At 41.8% G+C, this 19491-nt stretch overlaps 1 protein-coding gene across 1 annotated transcript; it reads left to right on the top strand.

Moving 5' to 3' along the window:
- The first annotated feature begins 1099 nt into the window (after nucleotides 1–1099).
- Nucleotides 1100–19326, top strand: CUNH21orf62 (chromosome unknown C21orf62 homolog). The gene is made up of 2 exons (XM_055313608.1): nucleotides 1100–1230; nucleotides 16156–19326. Exon 2 carries the CDS (start codon nucleotides 16221–16223, stop codon nucleotides 16878–16880), a length of 660 nt encoding a protein of 219 aa, XP_055169583.1. The 5' UTR covers nucleotides 1100–1230; nucleotides 16156–16220; the 3' UTR covers nucleotides 16881–19326.
- The last annotated feature ends 165 nt before the right edge of the window (nucleotides 19327–19491 follow it).

Genomic DNA, 19491 nt, shown 5'->3' with positions numbered 1-19491 from the left:
TCAAATGCTACCCCTCCTCTACAAAGACATCTTCAATCTCCCTGCCAACAAGCAGCTCCATCTTCCCTGTAACTCCCATGTATTTTCTTTGTACTTCCCTTCAAACATTTCTCATATCAATTTATATAACTACCCCTTCCATATTATAGCTTCCTTGAAGACAAGAACTATGACATTTCTTTTCTTTTTTTTTTTTTTAAGGTTTTACTTATTTATTCATGAGAGACAGAGAAAGAGGCAGTGACATAGGCAGAGGGAGAAGCAGGCTCCGTGGTAGGACCCCAATACAGGACTCATGCCCTGAGCTGAAGGCAGACACTCAACCACTGAGCCACCCAGGCAGTCCCAATGACATTTCTTTCCATTGTACCTTAAAGCTCTTGGCACAGCACGTGTATATGGTAAGGGTGTACTAGATAAATAATACAAAAAAAAAAAAAAGAATGAATTTCCTTAAAGAAGCTCTCTCTTCTTTAAAATACTAGATAATCAATCTCTGGGTAATTACAAATCAACTGCTTTAGTTTCCCTCGTGTTTTTCATTAGTGAGACATTCCTCCATCACCACCATCCATCTGATTTCTCCAGTATTTACTGACCCCCTCATCAGTAACATATACAGAATATTTTTTACATATTTCCTTGCTTTGTGGCTCTTAAAAAGTGAATGAAAAAAAAAAGAGGGAGAGAACAGGACATCTTTGGAGTTGAAATGAGTTCATTTTCTCTTTGACACAACCACAAGAGGACAGTTTTTACCCTAGTTCAGGCATTTGCATACATAACAATCCATCAGGCCAAAAAGAGTAGAACAAAGCATGAAAGTAAAAGCATATAGGAATTTCCATGCTCTACACTTAGCCCATTCGATTCCCGCTACAGTAGAATTTCTTTCATTACTGTTGGCCTTTTGGGGTCAGCACACAGCACCACTTTCCCTATTTTCTTCTGGAAACTTTCCACTGTAGAACTCCAAGACAGTCACCAGCACTCACCAAAGCAGGTTCCCTCCTGCTGTGTGGGTAATGAAGCTGGTGGGCCGGCAGCTTCCTCCTGGTTGCCAGGGGAACGACCAGGGCCATTGGCCCTCTGAAAACGGAAAAGAACAGCAAGTGCAAGACCACGCATTCCATCCTGCCTTGCAGATTAAACCAGCTGTCAAGCCAGAGTGAAGAATCAGGCAGAGGTCTGCTGACTGGAAAAGCAACCCTCACGGTGGAACTCTGAGATGTAAGTACTTCCTCTGTTCTTTTTTGAAAAGCATGTCTAGCATGACCGGTAGTTTTTCATAGCTTCAGAATTTTTGCTCCCTGGCAGGCAAGTTCTGTGACCCTGTGAGGAGCCACTTTGGGCTACCCCTTTTTCTCACAGAATTTACATTTCCTGAACATAATGTACGCTTACGGGTGGCTTTCACCACGAAACAATTTTTTTTTAGGCTTCCAGGCACATGCATTGCTCTTTACTGAGATTTTGCCTTTAAAAGGAAATGTTTTAGTGCCTTCAGCAAAGAGTGAAATGGTCTTCTCATTTAGTCTCTAAGCAGATAAACTCACTTAGGCTAATATTATATAAGAGACATCTTCATGGAACCTGGGCTTCTTGTTTCTATTTAAAATATTTGGCTCTATTTCCCTGTCCATCTTCAATGTGAAATCATAATTACATACGAGATGACCTCTTTCCTTATTGTGATGCCAAACAGAGAAAACTGGGAACTCTCAAAACATCAGTTTATATTGTTCCTTTGCTCTGTTTTTATCTAACAGTATTACATTTATTGCTTTTTTACACACTGCTCACTGGAAAACATAGAAAGATAAGAAGAAAGTATGCTTAGATGAGCATTAGCCATGGATTGGTTAACTTTTTAAAAAATGTGTCCTTTTATTTAAAAGTGAAAAATTTTGATAAATACTGTAGTTGAAGGCAAGAGGATAGGGATTTTTTTTTTAGTTCAAACCTATAGCCCTACACAGTCTGCATAAATTTTATTGTTAATAAGCATGTTTCTGGACATTTTTTTTAGCAGTAAGTATGTTGGTGTGAACTGAGAAGAGGAAATGTTTCAGAAAAGTTGTGCATAATATCCTATAAAAACCTGTCTTCAAAAACTACCAAAAATATCCAGCCTCATTTGTTTGAAAAATTTGTTAATGAAAACAGTGATCTTTGGGAAGTTTTTAACTTTTATTTTTGGACCAAGTAATGCAATATGTTTGAAGGAATAAAAAATATTCTCACTAATTTTTTTTATAGAAATTGGGCATTTTCTGAAAATAATAGGTTCAATAAAGTGTTTATGGAAATGAGTGCTTTTCCACAGCTGACTTGGATTTCCCAATTTTCTTTTCCATACCAATATTTGTGTTGGTTAAAGCTGGTATACAATCAACTTTTAAAATCCAGTGTTCAGCAGACCACATCTCTGTATCAGTGTCAGAAGAACAAACAAGTCACATGGCTCCAAGGGTATATGATTAAGGGCACAGACATGGGAGTGTATGGCATGCTAGGGGTCTGAACCTCAATGATCTGATTAGCTGAGCATAGATCAAGTCATTCAAGAGAAAGGCTTCAAGGGTTTGCAATCACTGGTTAACTAATTCTCACAAGGCCCTGTGTCAAGGACAGAAATGCAGTAGCTACACATTTTAGTGAAGTCTTCCCATTTGCTCAGTCTCTGAGATAGTTTGTGTCCCACATGCAGAGTTAGCACTCAACTGATGCCCTTATTTTTAAATCTAATTTCTAAATGTTCTTTTTTAAAAAAGTGTTTCTGAAATGTTTGTGTCTTTGTTTCCTATTCCTCTAGCATGAGGTTCCTAAATACCCTTTATGTTAAAGGGCACAGAGTCTAGTGATAGAATATGAGGCTTTTGAGTAGGAGCGTGACCCTGGCATGGAAAGTAACCCTGTGATGTCCACCACGACTCCCTAGAGCATATTTGGCTGCCTGGGTTCAAATCTTAGCTGTTTCTTACCAGCACTGTGACCTTGGGCAAGCCATTTAACCTCTGTGTGTCTCCATATTATGATATAAAAATGGGGCCACAATATCTACCTTTATTATGATTGCAAGGATTAAATGATATAAAACATGTAAAAGTTCTTTGAAGAATACCCAGCACAAGAGAAGCAATCTTTAAATATTATTATAAATCAATAAAACATATGTATAGTTCCTAATTTCAGTCAACTTTCAACACAATGTATTTTCCACGTTTCTTATTTGGAAGTACATCATCGGTTATTAATGTTTCCTATAGTTAGCTGGTTTAGTTGTGTGAACACAAGGCTGAGGGGCAGTAAATGTCGATGTGGTAAAATGTTGATACAATAACATGTCTTCTCTAACAAGCAGTCTGAACTCTCATGGGAATCAAAAGTTGTGTTAAGTTGAGGTGTCTTGAATATTCTATCAGGTTGAGCTAGCAAGTAAGATGCTGGATATATGAGCATGAAGCTCAGGAACAGTTTGGGAGATGGTTCATCATCAGCATATAGACAATATTGAAGTCCATAGATTAGCATGCAATCAGTAAAGGAGTGGATATACACAGAGAAGGGAGCCAGGCACTGAACCAGAGGCAGCCAACAATGACAAGGAAGAAGGGGGATGCCAGAGAGACTGAGCAGGAGCGACCACTGAGGTAGCAGGAAAAACTGGAGAATATGGTGTCAAGGAAGAACAGAAAGTTCTTTGCTCAAAGAGAGAGTAATAGTGGTAAGAGGGCAAGCAAAATTAGATCAGGAAATTAACCACTGGATGTGGACATGTTGGAGGGTGGGAGCCATCTGAAAGCTGAGGACGATGGTTTTAATGAGGTGATACTAACAGAAGCCTGACTGGAGTGGCTTAAAAATCTAACACAAACAACATATGGGCTCTCTCTGTACAATTACAGATTTACTTATAGGAGCTTGTTTTTAATATCTTTTATGGTAGACTGGTGTAGCCCTATAGGAGCCCAGGTTTGAGGCAGGCAAGAATAGCCATTCATGTCCCTAGCTACTATAGTTTCATGCAACAGGTAGGATTTAAAGATGCTTTGAGACGAGGCTGGTTTTTTAGCAGTTGGGAAATAGAAAACACTCCCAGACACAGGGAAAAACATAAGCCACATGAAGGAAGTCTCTCTCTCTCTCTCTCTCTCTCTCTCTCTCTCTCTCACACACACACACACACACACACACACACACACACAAGCCCTTTCAGGACTTCCTCCCACAATATTTCCTGATGCCTCTCCCTTCCAGTTAAAAGGATCATTTCCCATTTATTTGCGTCTCTGAATTGCCTGGCCTCCAAGGTCATTAAGAAAGCCAGAATCTTCTTGTTGCCAAAAGGGCTAAAGAATTCATTTGGAGTCACGCCTAGACATCATATCATGGGTACTCAGTTTGGCCCAAATTGTGATGCCCAGATGATCCACTGGAGCTCTGCTGTTGTCACAAAAGTAATCTTCAAGAAGTCAATGAAATAAGGAGGCATTCTTTTAAAAAAATTATTTTAGGATAGTTTTAGTCTTAGAAAAATTGTGCAGATAGCATAGAGACTATCATGTGCCCCCCACATCCCGTCTCCCCTATTGCTACATCTCACCTCATTATGCTATATACACTTGTCACAATTAATGAACTAATATCAGTACATTACTATTATTAACCAATGTCCACATTTTTTTTTCAGATTTCCTTAGAATGCCCTATTTCTCTTCCAGGATCCCACATTACCCTTAGCCATCATTCCCAGGAGGCATTTAAAGACCCTTACAAATCTTTTAAGAAAGCAGCAATGTTTGGGGCACCTGGCTAGTTCTGTTGATTGAATGGCTGACTCTTGGTTTCTGCTCAGGTTGTGATCTCAGGATTGTGGGATCGACCCCTGTGTCAGACTCTGGGCTTGGTGCAGAGTCTGCTTGGGATTCTCTCTTTCTCTTTCTCTTTCTCTCTCCCTCTGTGCCTCCCCCTGCTCACATGCACACTCTCTTTCTCTCTCTAAAGTAAATAAATCTTTTTTTAAAAAAGAAAGCAGCAGGGTTTAAATTGCTTTTGGTTCCAATATTTCTAACTGAAACCACTAAAGGAAATTTAATTCTTACTTTTCTAAAATCAAATTGTTGGAATAGTTGAATACAGATGAAAGGGAAAAGCTTAAGGCTTACATTGTGAGGAAATAGTTCAAGGCATTTTATGGGACTGTAATAATGTATAACACTAAGTGGAAGAGCTTACTCCTTTTTTATTGTTTTGGAAGCAGGTAATTAAAATATTAAAGGTTTGCAAGCTTCTTCCCCCCCCCCCCAATCTCTTAGCAAAGGGATTGCTCTGACTCATTCTCCTTGGCAACCTCACACTCATATAATAGAGGCCCAGTAATTTCAGCAAAGCTGTTACAGGATAGTTTTAAAAACTGGGTGCTTAAATGTTGGGTTGTGGGGAAGTTTGCAGTAGGGGTTATTATAACTCCTCAACCGGGAGCAATTAGGGCAATGGCTTCTAATGCTCATGGCTATCTGTGAAATAAATGCTTACAAACTCTGCTCACTCTTCCCATAAGGCCTGGATGGGTGTGTGCAGTGAGGTAGAAGGACAGGGATCTGGGGCCTTGACTTGGGGCTCATAGTCCCCATTCCAGGCGAATGTGTTTCGCCCTGTGTCTCCATCAGACTTACAGGAAAGTTCCAAGGCAACTACAAACCTAGATGGCACTCATTGGTAAAGCCACAGAGGTTGGGGATGTTTTATAGGATTTTTGCCAGGTGTCACTCAATGGCTTTAGCAGGGACTCATAGACAAGGCTTAGGATATCAAGTTCATATTTCCCATCCTCTCACCCATTCACAAAGTCTCAATATGCTTGCTTTGTCACGGCTAGGCTAAACACCAAAATTCCTTCTAAAAAAGATGAATTTTGTTTGCTGATTTGATAATGTGATGCACTCCACAATTCTAGGAGGTGAAAGGTAAAAGAAGAAGCAAAGGATCAATGAATGCATCTTTGGCTTAGCTAATGTAGGGATCCACTTGGGTAATATAAATATTTATGGAATGCCTCTATATATCTGTGCTAAGGACTGGGGGAAAAACCATAAACAAAAAGACTAGAGTTTTGTCACATCAGAAACCTGACCTACACAGCATACCAACAGCAAGGGGTCCAGCATCCAATTTAGCAAATTAGCAGGTGAAATGAGTACCCGGCTGAGCTCAATGCTTTCAAAACAAAATGCCTGCTTTTCATTTGGTTCAAGTTGGTTCTTAGTCCAGTCCAGAAGCTTCTGAGCCCATTTCCATTATTAAATACATTTAATCTCAAAGCAGTAATCCATGGATCCTTGAAGAAATCCTGACTTCAACCAACCAATGAGCACAAATACGGTTAAATGAACATTAACCGCTTGTATTTTGCTGGTCTGTGCTTCCACCTACCTGATACAGGTCCTTGCCTCCTTTCCTACCACTGGTTTGACATAGTAGAGTCCCCAGGAATGTCTTACCCGTGCTCAGAAATTACCCTTTCACCTGATTCTGTCGCCACCACAACTGGATGTTGACTGTCCCTTGCCTTAGCCATAGGGCTCCCCACTGATTCACTACTTGAAGCGTAATGACCAGGGGAATCTCCAGTCTGTCCTCCTGGAAGGGCCAAGTGGTGTTGCCTGCCCCTCTTTCTTTATTGTGCCATAGCTGCTCTGCACTCCATGCAGAAGTGGGAAGGACTCTACCCCTAGCTCGGTGCCACATTTTGTCACCCAGATAGGGCCACTTGTGCCCCACCTCTCAGAGTTCTTGAGAGCAGTCTGTGCAGTCTCTGCCTACAGCTCCACTGGACTCAGCCCAAGGCCTTAATTAGTCTGGGCTGAGAAAAGACAAGTGCCATCCTGTCCTTCCACTCATCCCTGCCCCAGGCCTTCACACATCATCTTCACGCTTCCTTCTATCTTCCTTGACAGTTCCACACATGCAAATAACTACTGGATACAGGCCCCCCTGTGAATTCATGAGACATGTCCAGATGCATCTGTTTAGGCTGGGCTGGGTCCAAACAGCATGACGACTCTGGACAGTTTTGAGCTTGGTATTTCAGAAAACAAGTAATGGAGTTGAGGATACAGTTACCCCAAGAGCTTATTTATGATCCAGTTTGGTGAGAGTAATAAGACACAAGAAACAATTAGCAAATACTGTAGGGCTGTAAACAGCGTTGCTAGTGCGTTTGGTCCAAAGGGTGGTGTGATATGGGTGTTTTGTAGTTTCCTCATAACCTCCTTATTAGTTTCCTATTACTACATAACGAATTTCTACAGAGTGGCTTAAAAGAAATTCATTCTCTTATGTTTCTGGATGTCAAAGTCCAAAAGCAGTCTGACTATGCTAACAGTCAAGGTGTTGACAGGGCTCATTCCTTCTGGAGGCTCCAAGGGAGAACCAGTTCCTTGTCTCTTCCAGCTTCTAGTGGTTGCTGGCATTCCTCATCTTGTAGCCATATCACTCTCATCTCTGCTTCTGTTGTCATGTTGCCCTTTTCTTCTCTGTCTCTTCCTGTTTTCTTCTTAGAAAGACTCTTGTGATTACCTTGGGCTCATCCAGATAATCCAGGATCTCGCCATCTCAAGATCCTTGACTTAATCACATTTGCAAAGTCCTTCTTGCTCTGAAAGACAACATTTATAGGTTCTAGGGATTAGGACATGCAACCCTTATGCAGCCCCCACAGTATCTAGCAGGAATAAGAAGAGACCGGAGAGAAATTGTTTTAATCAAAGTCTATACCCTGCTGCTCCTTTAAACATTTACACGCATTTAAATTAGCAGAAATCGCTGGACACTTCTTTCCATTTACTAGATGTGCTCACTAATGATTTCAAGGCTTCCCATTCCCCAGAATTACAGAAGAATATTTGTAAGTCAGAGTTATTTGTTACAGGAAAAATGGTGCAAAGAGGCATCTTTGCTTTACGTTGAGCCTGTTCTTTATTCAAATTTTTGAATAAGTAGTAAGTAGTGCATTAAAAGAAACAATAACTTTCTATTCCTTTGGGGTGGCTTTTGGGATGCCCTGATAGAACATGTTAATTTATCCCTATTATCATTATAATTCTGACATTACAAAATATCTTGGCTAATAAGTAGTACTATAATACTATGTATATCATAGTATACTTAGTAGTAATAGTACTTCATGAATAGCACTAATAGACTCTATATATTTCCACATGCACCCTGCTTTACTCATATTATATCCTAGTGTGGTAGGGATTATCATCCCCATACCACGTTGGGAGAAATGACTCAAAAAGTCATTTCTGAGTGGCCCACATGCACAGTGAGTTGAACATGAACCATCACAAAAATACTTTAAATTGTGTCCTCTGGAGACCCAAATGGCATGCTTGATGCTAATTTTGCCTCAGTGCCATCTTATGGAGGCATGAACTTTTGTTTCTGCTTTTTTCTAGATGAGGAAATAAATCAGATGATAGCAAACAGTTTAGCTCCTACTATATAAATCCAACAAGATACCGATCCCTCAGAATCACGGTGAACTCCACTTTGTACTTCTCACAGTGAACTGTGTCAAGTTCAGTGACAGGGAAGTGCCCTTCATCAACAGAGTGTGCACACGGTGGTGCCTCCAGAAGTAGACATTGGGAAGGCATGTGAAAATTCAGTGGCTCCTAGGGGGTGTGCTGTTGTGGAATGTGAAGAAAGAAAAGACAACACTTATCACAGTAAGAAAACATTGAGGAGAGACCCAAATCAATGTGGCTTTCAACATTATTAAGATTTCAAATATTAAATGACAAAGCTATCACTCCTCTTTTAAATATCGTCTTTCCCAGTGTTTATCTGTAACCTGCCTCCTGCAGCGTGTTTGTGGGACAGAGCCAAAGAAAAGAAAATGCCCCAAATCCTTTTTCTCAAAGAGCTTCTCAAGGTCCTGCACCTAATGGGTCCCCCATGAGCATCTCATCCACCTGAGCCATGAGCCTGCCCTTCCTCCTTGGCCTGCCTGGGAAGGGTGATTGTATAGCCACAGATGAATGGAAACCAGACCTGAGAACAGGAGATCTCTCAGTTCTGGGGTCCTTGAGACGAGTCCCCATCCCACACTCCTCCCCTACTTATTTAATCCTTGCTTTCCCTCTAACAAGGGACAAGTAGGGATAAAGCTCAAAGTGCAAACACCCTTGAGCAAGAACGTGTTTACTTAAATCCATATTAAGGTTTCACCAAATGCCATTTAGGATCCTATATGAGGGTGGGTTTTTTGCACCAGGTATCTGGATGAGCCCTGACCAAGGAATTAAGGGAAGGCATAGCAAGGGGACCCTGGGGATGGGAAAGCTATTGTACCCACTTCAGAATCTTGCCTAGAACTTGTCTTGCCAGCAGCTGGTCTCACTGCCAGCCTAACAAAACCACCCAGAGGCTCCTGACTCAGAAAATGAACTGTGCCTTTTTCAGGGCTGTCGGGGACAGAATGGGCATCTTCAGGAGTAGAGTCCAAGGCAAGCCATGATGGGATGCTAAGAACGAAACCGAATGCTTGCCAGTGCTGCCCACTTGGGATTTCCTGCTTCTTACACCACCTGTTCCTCCTGAGGAGTTCAGGCAGGTGTCCCCAGCTGCATGCCCACAGCAGGGCAGGAGCTTTGTCCTCACCCCTGCCTGCTGAATCCTCCTTCCTCAGTCCCCTGCCCCATCCCAGGATTCTGGATACCGAAATCGATTTAGCTGGAGAGCCTGGAGTGAGAAGTCAGCAAATGCAGAAAGAAAATACAAAAAAAAAAAAAAAAAAAAAAGTTCTGCTATTTAGAACTAATTGTATTCTATCTCGACTCCAATTTCATCTCTGACCAGCGCGCCTAAATGACCTTCCCTATACAGGGAACTAAACAGGTCTGCCCTGCTTACAAACTTTCAGCACCTCCTTTTTGCCTCTTCCAGGGGCCTCCAAAGGGGGTGTTTGCATCCAAGGGAGCACACAAGCCAGGCCAGTGGGGTAGAGCTGAACATCCTCCAGCTTTCATTCATCTCAAATTTTATTTTTTTAAAGATTTTATTTACGTATTCATGAGAGACAGACAGAGAAGGGGGCAGAGACACACACAGGCAGAAGGAGAAGCAGGCCCCATGCAGGGAGCCTGACATGGGACTCGATCCCGGGTCTCCAGGATCAGGCCCTGGGCTGAAGGCAGCGTTAAACCGCTGTGCCTCATCTCAAATTTTAAAAATTCTACTCTTCATGTATTGCTTACAATGCAGATAATATAGAAATATGGTATTTATAATGTTCTTACAAATAAAAGGTTTCATCTATTGGGGAGGATTTTTTTTTAAGTTTTTATTGATGGGGTGAGGATTAGTAGGGTTTGGAGACTAAACCCCTGAGCTTGGCTGGCAAGGTCCTGTGTAACCCTGCCCTGCCCACACCCTGCCAGATGTGCCAAGCACTACAGTCTCTGAGATTTTGCTCAAGTGATCGTTCTATCTGCCCTCTCCTCATGCCTGGCCCTAACAGCACCCATTTGGGGAGTCTTTTCCGGGTCCTTCTGCCTAACGCTTGCTCTGTGACTTTAAAATCACTCATCAATCTCATTGCCCTATAATTAGTTGCCTACTTGTTTGATCCCAGAGTAGCTGCTGAACTCCTGGGGCAATTCAATTCATTGGACCCCTGGGGTGAGTGAGGCCATCTTACTGCTCTCAGGGTTAGCAGCACTGGGCACCTTTGGGATAAAATACACTTCCAGAGTAAGGTGTAGGTCTCACTTTGTGGGATACACCCCAAATTCCAAATTGTCACCTTTCCTGGAATTTCCCTCATTTTCGCTCCCTGAGAATCTTCAACGACTTGCAAAAACACGCTTTGAGAACTGCATTTGGGAGAGATATCATCCTAACCTAGCTCCCCAAGTCCTGGCTTTGAGTGGGTTTCGTGGGGTACCAGGCCACTAGCTGTCTTTCTTCCCATGTCTATTGTTCAGATTTCTCTTTCAGACCATGTGTTTCTTGCTGGAGCATCTCATTAGTCTATGGTCTTATTTTTCAGCTTCTTCAATGGAGTCTTTTCCCTAAGTGTCTTTCTACCTTTCTACCATTAAAAAATCCTTTTTAATGTCAAATTAAACTTGCTTCTCAATGAAAAACTTGAAATCACTCTTAATTTTTTAATTGCAGTTAGAATCCGAGGAATTCCACTCTGTTATTCCACAATTGTATTTTCTCTCTTTTGTGTTGAGACTATAAAGTTCAAAACATCATGATTCAAGAGGTTTCAAATCTGTTCTGGGCAAATGGTCCAAACAGTATCCTCCCACCGACAGACACACTATCTCCTTACTAGTAATGTCTTCTTATAAACAGAACTAGTGCAGTTTGAAACATTCCTTTTGGAGCCAAGTATAAACATTATCTAAACGTTGGGTGTAATCCTAGATTGGGGAGGAATCTGTGTGGAACTTGTTTTGAAGTAACTGATGTCTGTATCTGCTCAATTCGGAAATCTTTGCTTTTATCCAGCTAATTGCTGGTATTAATTGCTGTTGAGATTTCTTCAGTTGCAGAACAAAACTAATAGTTGAACTGATTCTGAATAGTTGCTGTGGTTTTTCAACATAGTGATTTAAAGGCTCGAAGATTTAATGATCATATATGGTTTTCTGCACCTTGCCTGAAAAATTTAGGTGGATTGACACCACCGGGTCGTTTGTCATCATTGCATAAAGCCATTTATTATGTCTCACAACCCAGGCAGGTCATTACTGGCGCCCACCAGTACCCATGCCATCCATCCTCTCCTCTTTTGGCATAATGCTGGACTTCAAACTGCCTGCAGAGAGGGGTTGACATGTGCCTGAGTTCTGGTTGGTGAAATGTGAACAAAAATTTCTGTAGAGGATCCAAAGGCCCAGGAGATGATAGAGCTATGGATGAAAGCTTGAGTCCCTGTATGACCATGTGGAGAAGAGCACACCCTCCCCATCCCCACAGCTCCTTAATGGCATTACACCGCCACATAAGGGGCAAATCAACCTTTGCCGTAGGTCCACTATGTATTTTTTCATGTGGGCAGATTCCAGCACAACACAAGCAGAATAGCACAGACACGTCAAATTGCCCCTGTCCCTGCTAAGCCGCTGCCCATCCTGGGGGTGGGGAGAGGGCTCATCTTAGGACATAGGAGGCAAGTCCTAATGACAGAGCACACAAAAAGCTGGGATGCTGAGAAAATGATGTGTCAGGGCAAGTCACAAGGTTTCACCCCATAGGACCACTTACCTCCCCTCTTGCACCGCCATCCCCACAGCCCATCAATCTCTCTGCCCTACTCCTGGGTTTTCAAACTCTGATCACTCTATGATAATTACATAGGTAACTTTTCCTTTTCTTTTTTTCACTTTTACTGCCCTCCTCAGATACTTCCTCTTCCATGAAGCTTATGACACCTTCCATTTCCAGGCAAAGTTAGGGGTAGACTTAACACTCTGTACAAAATGTTATAATGATCGTCACACCATGCTGTGGTTGTTGATTCAGGGGTCTCTTCTACTGGTGTAGAACCCCTGAGGGAGCTCTCATTGCCTTTATTCTCAGTTTCCAGCACAGTGCCCGGTATATAGCAAGTATTCAACAAAGGTTTATTGAATGAATGAAAAAAAAAGTTTACCAAATGTCAGTGTCTTCTTTGTTGCTTGTTAAAGAAATCCAATTCAGACTGGTTTGAGTAGGAAAAACAAAAACAAAAACAAAAACTTGGTTCATATATTTCAAAAATCAAGGAAGGGTGTCAGGCATGGCTTGATCCCAGTGCTCAAAAAAGGTTGTTAGCAATGTCTCTCCATTTCTTGTCTGTTCTTCTCTGTGCTAGCTTCATTGTCAGGCAAGTTCACCCCTTCTGGAGATAAGATTATGGTCACCAGTAGATCAAGATTTCCCTTCTAACAAGATGGGCAACCCCCAGAGGAAAAAGTTTCTTTCCCCATAGTACCACCCCCACAACAGTCAGAGGCCTAGCTAGGGGAGGAAAAGGATCAGGGTGATGTATCTGTGCCCATTCTCCTTATGCCATACTGGAATCTGCCCACAAATGAGTAAATGCATAGTGAAACTAGGGTGTTCGCAATCCAAATCTAAACAAATTAACAAATCTAAAGAAACAAATCTAAAGAAAGTAGTCCAGGGTAAAGCTGAAGGAGAAAAATCTCCAACTAGCATCTTTTTGGAAACCCCATCAGCTTGTTACCAGGGCCATCTATCCCATTCTGTGCTCTATCAGGAGGCTTCATGTATCTAGCCTCCTGGTTCCAGCCCTGATAACCAGAAGGCAGGGAAAGCCCACCCTGAGGTCCAGCCAGGGCTTTGACTGCAGGGGGGGGGGGCCCAAGGGCCCGGGGAACTGCTCACAAGTCCCTTTTATGATCTCCAGCCCCACTCATTTCAGGAAATCAATGTCCATTTCCCTTCCTACCTCTTTTATTCCTCCATGAATGCCTCTGAAAGGTATTAGCACCTGCAAGAATAAAGTAGACATGTTCCTCACCAAGCTCCAGACTGATGGATAGATTCTCTTCCACCTCCCTGTCCCCTTGGGCTGGGGTCAGAGCAAGCTAGGGATATTGCTGACAGCTTTCCTAGTTCTGGGATGAAAGGGTTACCAGGGCATGAAGTCCCAGAAATCTCCAGTGGAATCTGGGACAACTGATTATCTAAAATTATCTTGTAATTAACAAATTAGTCACTGCTCCTTACTAAGTGGGGTAGTCACCACCACATTTTAAAATTATTTAAAACTGTTAAACCCTGTGTTCAGGAAGAAATCTGACCCTATGCATTCCTCAAAGCCCTTCTTTTATTACAAAATGAACCAATGAATATAGCCTTTAAGAAAGCCCTGTGCCAAGTTCAAAATAAACACAAAACTCTATAAAGTACCATGCTCAGCCCCTCAAATGGACTTTAACCTAGCTCTCTGCTATGTCCCTATAACTACACATATGTTCAATCGGCCTTTCTCAGTTCCGCCTTATTTGTCGCTTTCTGCCAATAAGCCCTTGGAGGGGAAGGGTATGTGTCTTATTTGTCTTTGTTTCTTCTGCTTGCCCTTGGCACATGGCCAGTGCTGAATCCTACCTGACTCCTCTACCTTTGCATCCTCTTCCTCCCCACTGCTGCAGCCCCTCAATCCTCACCTGAAAGGCCTGGAAGCAGAATCAACTCCCTTAGAACACAAGTTCCAACAGCTCGTTGTCTTCTGGGCTGTGTCCCCAAGGCTAGCAAGGTGCCTGCTGCCTGAGGAACTCCCCATTAACGTTTGCTGAATGAATGGAGTTATAATTGCTGTGAACCAATATCTCACCTGCTCACGTATACCTGGCTCAGCTTATTTTTAGTCTCCCTGCTCTCCAGGCACCTGCTGATGAGCTTGTGCTTGCAGCCCGTCTACCTGACCCTGGCATTTTTAGCTTTACCTCCCTTGACTTCTCTTCACCTTGCTTTGCCACCTCATGGCCTCATCTTGCACCCTAAGTGTAGCATGTCCACCTCGCCCCTTTCCTGCTGTCACCATTCTCTTTGGACACATGTTCAGCTCCTCAGATTGACCCACCTATCCCTCCCCAGCACTTCCTGCGGGGGCCCTGTCACCAACCTTGGACTTTCCAAGTCAGAGGTCTTATTTTAAGTATTTTGCCAAACCCATGGTGCTTTGTACATGCAGATTAACTCAACTATGTCTTTGGTCAATTCAGAGGAACTGAATTGTACCTTTGGTCTTGTATCTCTTGGTCAGGCATCAGCTCACTCAGGGGAAATGTCCTTATTTTTGAAAGACTAAAACCTGACCCTACTTCATAATGTATGTCTCATTCCAAGCTCACCATAAAAGAAGACCATGTATCTATGATATGCCAGGTACTTAGGGCATTTTCCTCCAGATCAGACATTGGCTTTGCTCCTTCAACTATGTATGCACTCCTACCCTATTTAGATCATTGAACGCTAATGATATATTGCTTAGTTTTGGAGGCCTACACTAAATTATTTGATAAAATCAATTTATAACATTTATTCTGGAGAAGGAGCAGATGAGCAAGTTCCTTGTGATTAATTGGTGCGTGTTAGCGTGTTCATTATCCATCAATACAGTTAAAAATCTACTCTGATACTTCACATTTGTAGGAGAGCAGGAAGTATCAATGGACCTCTAAACAGATTAATATGATGGGGGGGCATGTTTGTCTAGTTAGAAATTAAAGTTTATCATTAACTAAATGTTTCACTGGTATTCATGCTATGCTGTTTAACAGGTAGCACTTGGGGAACTGAATCCAACGCGGAACTGTTGTGTCCTAAATTCCAGAAAGTCAGATACTGAGGGGGAGGAGGGAATGTGCAGGTTTCAGGGGTTGCCAGGGATTCAGTACAAGGAAGACAATGTTTGGAGAATGTGCACACTCTAAGCATTACAAAATCCCTGCCCACAGACAGGGTGCATCGGGTCTTATCTTGGGCACCCTGTCTTGCTTGCTGTTAGTGTGTTAGCCTGTCGGCAGACATCACAACAAGTTTTATAACTCAGATGAGCAGGTTGTTTGCTGCCTCTCCTGAGGCCCTGAGCAAAGATCATTTCTGCACTTGGGCTCCATGCATTGCCTGCCTTTAATAAAACTATGAGAGAGAAAATTATTGTGGGTTATTTCAGGGGCTCCTTTTTTATCAGTGGCATGTTTCTTAAGTAGTCTCTACACCCAACATGGGGCTCAAATTCACGAGCCCGAGATCAAGAGTTACAGGCTTTTTTTTTTTTAATATATTGTTTCAAATGATTTTTTTTATTTTTTTTATTTATTTATGATAGTCACACAGAGAGAGAGAGAGAGAGAGAGGCAGAGACACAGGCAGAGGGAGAAGCAGGCTCCATGCACCGGGAGCCTGACATGGGATTCGATCCCGGGTCTCCAGGATCGCGCCCTGGGCCAAAGGCAGGCGCCAAACCACTGCGCCACCCAGGGATCCCAAGAGTTACAGGCTTGAAAAAAAAAAAGAAAGAAAGAAAGAAAAGAGTCACAGGCTCTATGGACTGAGCCAGCCAGGCACCCTATAAGCTGTATATTTTTAATGACAGCCTGTATGCTTTTCTTTCAGGTGAGCTTCAGGGAACTGGCTTGCAAAGAGGAAACACATAGTTGCCGGCCCCCGCTGAGACCAGAATGGCACCACCTTCTGGGCACAGCCTCCTTCTGACCAGTGCACTGGGCATTTTCATACTCCACTGCTTCACAAGAGGGCAGAAGAACAGCACACTCATTTTCACAAAGGAAAACATCATTCGGAACTGCAGTTGCTCTGCAGATGTCCAGGACTGTGACTATAGTTTGGCCAACTTGATGTGCAGCTGCAAAACTGTCCTGCCTTTTGCAATAGAGCAAACCAGCTACGATGGCCATCTGACCATCTGGTTCACGGACACATCTGCACTGGGCCTCCTATTGAACTTCACACTGGTCCGGGACCTAAAGCTTTCTCTGTGTGGTACCAACACTCTCCCCACGGAATACCTGGCTATCTGTGGTCTGAAGAGGCTTCGTATCAATGCTGAGGCCAGGGGTCCATCACTGGAGCAGAGCTTACTCATCTACAACAATGGGGAAAGTGAACCCAGAGAGAAGATTATGTTGTTACACAAAGGCTGGCAAACATGTATGTACATCTCCTTCTTGGATATGGCACTTTTCAACAGGAAGTCATCCTTGAAGGCATACAGTATTGAAAACGTTGCCAGCATTGCCAGCATTTTTCCTTACTTTTCTTACTTTGAAACTATCCCAATTTTAAGCAACAAAAGCTATGTGGTCACATTCATTTACTAACATTGAAACAGGCTCCAAACACCAAGAACTGTGGCCAACTATGGATAAGGTGAACAAGGAATCTGGAAATAAGGCCTTGGGTACCCTTACCTACAACTTCACCTGTCTGCCCAGCCCTATTCACAACAGAACCACACCTACAACCAGCCTTCTCTTCTCCACTCTCTGCCCAACCATGGGAGGTATTTTGAAAAACAAAATTAAAGGAAAGAAACAAACAAAAACTCGGAAAAAAAAAACACAAACCCAAAACAAACAAACAAAACTACTTGAGTCCAGAAGGTCTTAAGAACCAGCCAGAGGCTGTGGAGAAATGTCAGGTCAGAAATAGAGAAAGCAGTGCACACCAAGGACTCAGCAGAGGGGGATGACCCCCAAGGAAGACATCTTCCTTCAAAACACTGCCTTGATTTTTTTCTGCTTCCTTTCATTACATTGACTAGAATTCCCCTAAGAAGAGAAGGATAGGATTCCAGAGGCTTTAGGACCGTGAGTTCCACAAAATGATTACATTCTCTTAGACTGATATTTTGCTAAAAATCTTGCTAAAAACTTGAGCGCTGTGAAAGGGGAGTTTCGAGAGTGGAACAGGCTGGGTTAGGGTAGGACCTTCACCAAATGAAAGCACTAGGTTTTGAGGAGTATGATACAGAAATGAAAACCAGAGAGCACAAAAACCAATGGCATATTGGCATCAAAATTTTGCTTAGGGCAAGCCCTAAACCTGGAGAGTTTCTCTCTTTATCCTTTCTCTTTCATTTATTCATTTTTTTGACTTCTTTACTGTCCCTTCTGTACCATTTCACCTTTCTCCTCATTTTCCTCATCTGCCCTCTCCCCTTTATCCTTCTGCTCCAGAAATAAGAACTTAGATTAACACCATTAGAACTGAATTTAACACTACTAGGGGCTAGCCTGCAGAATCTAAGAATCATTTATAATGTTATTCTTATGGGCAAAAATGCTCATATTACTAACAGATAATTACCAAAAGATCTTTTAGGGCTCTTTTTAGGTTATGCATCATACAATTTACAAAAAATTTTTTCCATTTGATGTTAAATTCTGGAAAGTTAGAAAGTTAGGGTATTTTGTATGACATGGTTGACACAAAATGGTCTTAGATGTGATGACAAAAGGAACCAAGGCAACTTATTTAAAAAAAAAAACAAAAAAAGGAAACTGACCTTAGTGTACAAAGGAAAATTTTCCTTGCAGAGATTCAATTTACCACCAAGATAGAATGTAAAGAATCCATGGCAATCATGATACAAATGACCAAACTCACAATGCAAGGAACTAGAAACATAATTGCATTTATAATGTCATAATGGGAAGAAAGATTTTTTATTATACAGTTCAGGACGTCTTGGGGTTCATGATTTCAGATCACATTTACCACATTTTTCTCTTAACCTTAACATAGGGCACCTGAAATAACCTGAAATATCCACATTCACTTAATTGGTGGGGGATTTGGCCACTCAGGCTAATTAGCATGAGTCCATAATGTCAGTGTTTAAATTAGGCCAAAACTAAGATCAAAGTACGAATTTTAATAGAACAATGCAATGACCTCATTACTGACATTGTATTTGAGAAGTAAGTTTAAAGTGAGAGAAAAAGACAAGGAAAAAGATGATTTGGAAAAGGAAAGGCAAGAAGAATATAAGTGAAAGGATGAATAATAAATATATTTACTATCATTAGTTACTGAAAATGTAAAAAACTGAATTTTAATGGATTTTTATTAATAAAGTATAAAATTAAATGATTTAGAAATTATGAGCATCTTCATATGCATTATCTTCCATTTGGTGGCATTGAATAGTTTCAAAGCTCTTTCACAAATGTTGTAAGTGATTCTTGTAAGAAATAATTGTAGATCAATGGAACTTAAATCAATAGAAGAGGAAAGTTAATTTAGTAATAAATCAAGCTTGCCTGATTTATTTCTGGCCTGAAAATATGGTTCAGGTTTCACTGACAGAGGATAAATAAGGAACAGAGAAAATCCACAGCACATACATGGGGGGAAGGACACTTGGTGCTCAGTGGAGGGTGAGGGCTGGCGAGACACCAGGGAGCAGTGGGGATAGTGGCAAATTGAGAGTATTGCCCACCCTTTGAAGGTCCACAGCACCTCAGCTCTAGCTGTGGGAGCATATAATGGGGCCAGATTCCATCTTTCAAGAAAATTAGGAATCCCAGGTTTTTATGTGAAACCTCACAATTTGTAAATGTTAAGACACTATTTTGCCTTTTTGTTTGTTGCTTTCAGGAACACTATGTGGTCACGACCTTGTCAATGGTCCCCTTAACCTTGGGGCTAGCCATTTGTCACCTCTGATTAGTGGTATGCTGGTAAGTTTAACCACCAGCTCTCCAGAAAAAAAAAAAGTACATAGATAAATATGTACATAAGTTTGTTATAAATTTTGCTGATAGAAAGTTTGTGTATCACACAATTTACAAAATTATAATAAAATATACATAATTAATTCCTGAAGAATGCTTTCGGTGATTTTTGGCAAATTCTTGTATCTAAAGCTAACCTAGGGTTGTGACTGATGAGTGCATATAGTTAGTTCTGGCATGAATGCTGGCTGAT

Source organism: Nyctereutes procyonoides, unplaced genomic scaffold (genome assembly GCF_905146905.1).
Source record: "Nyctereutes procyonoides isolate TBG_1078 unplaced genomic scaffold, NYPRO_anot_genome, whole genome shotgun sequence".
Lineage (NCBI taxonomy): Eukaryota > Metazoa > Chordata > Mammalia > Carnivora > Canidae > Nyctereutes > Nyctereutes procyonoides.
The sequence above is the reverse complement of the archived record's forward strand: the minus strand, read 5'-3'. Positions and strand labels throughout refer to the sequence as shown.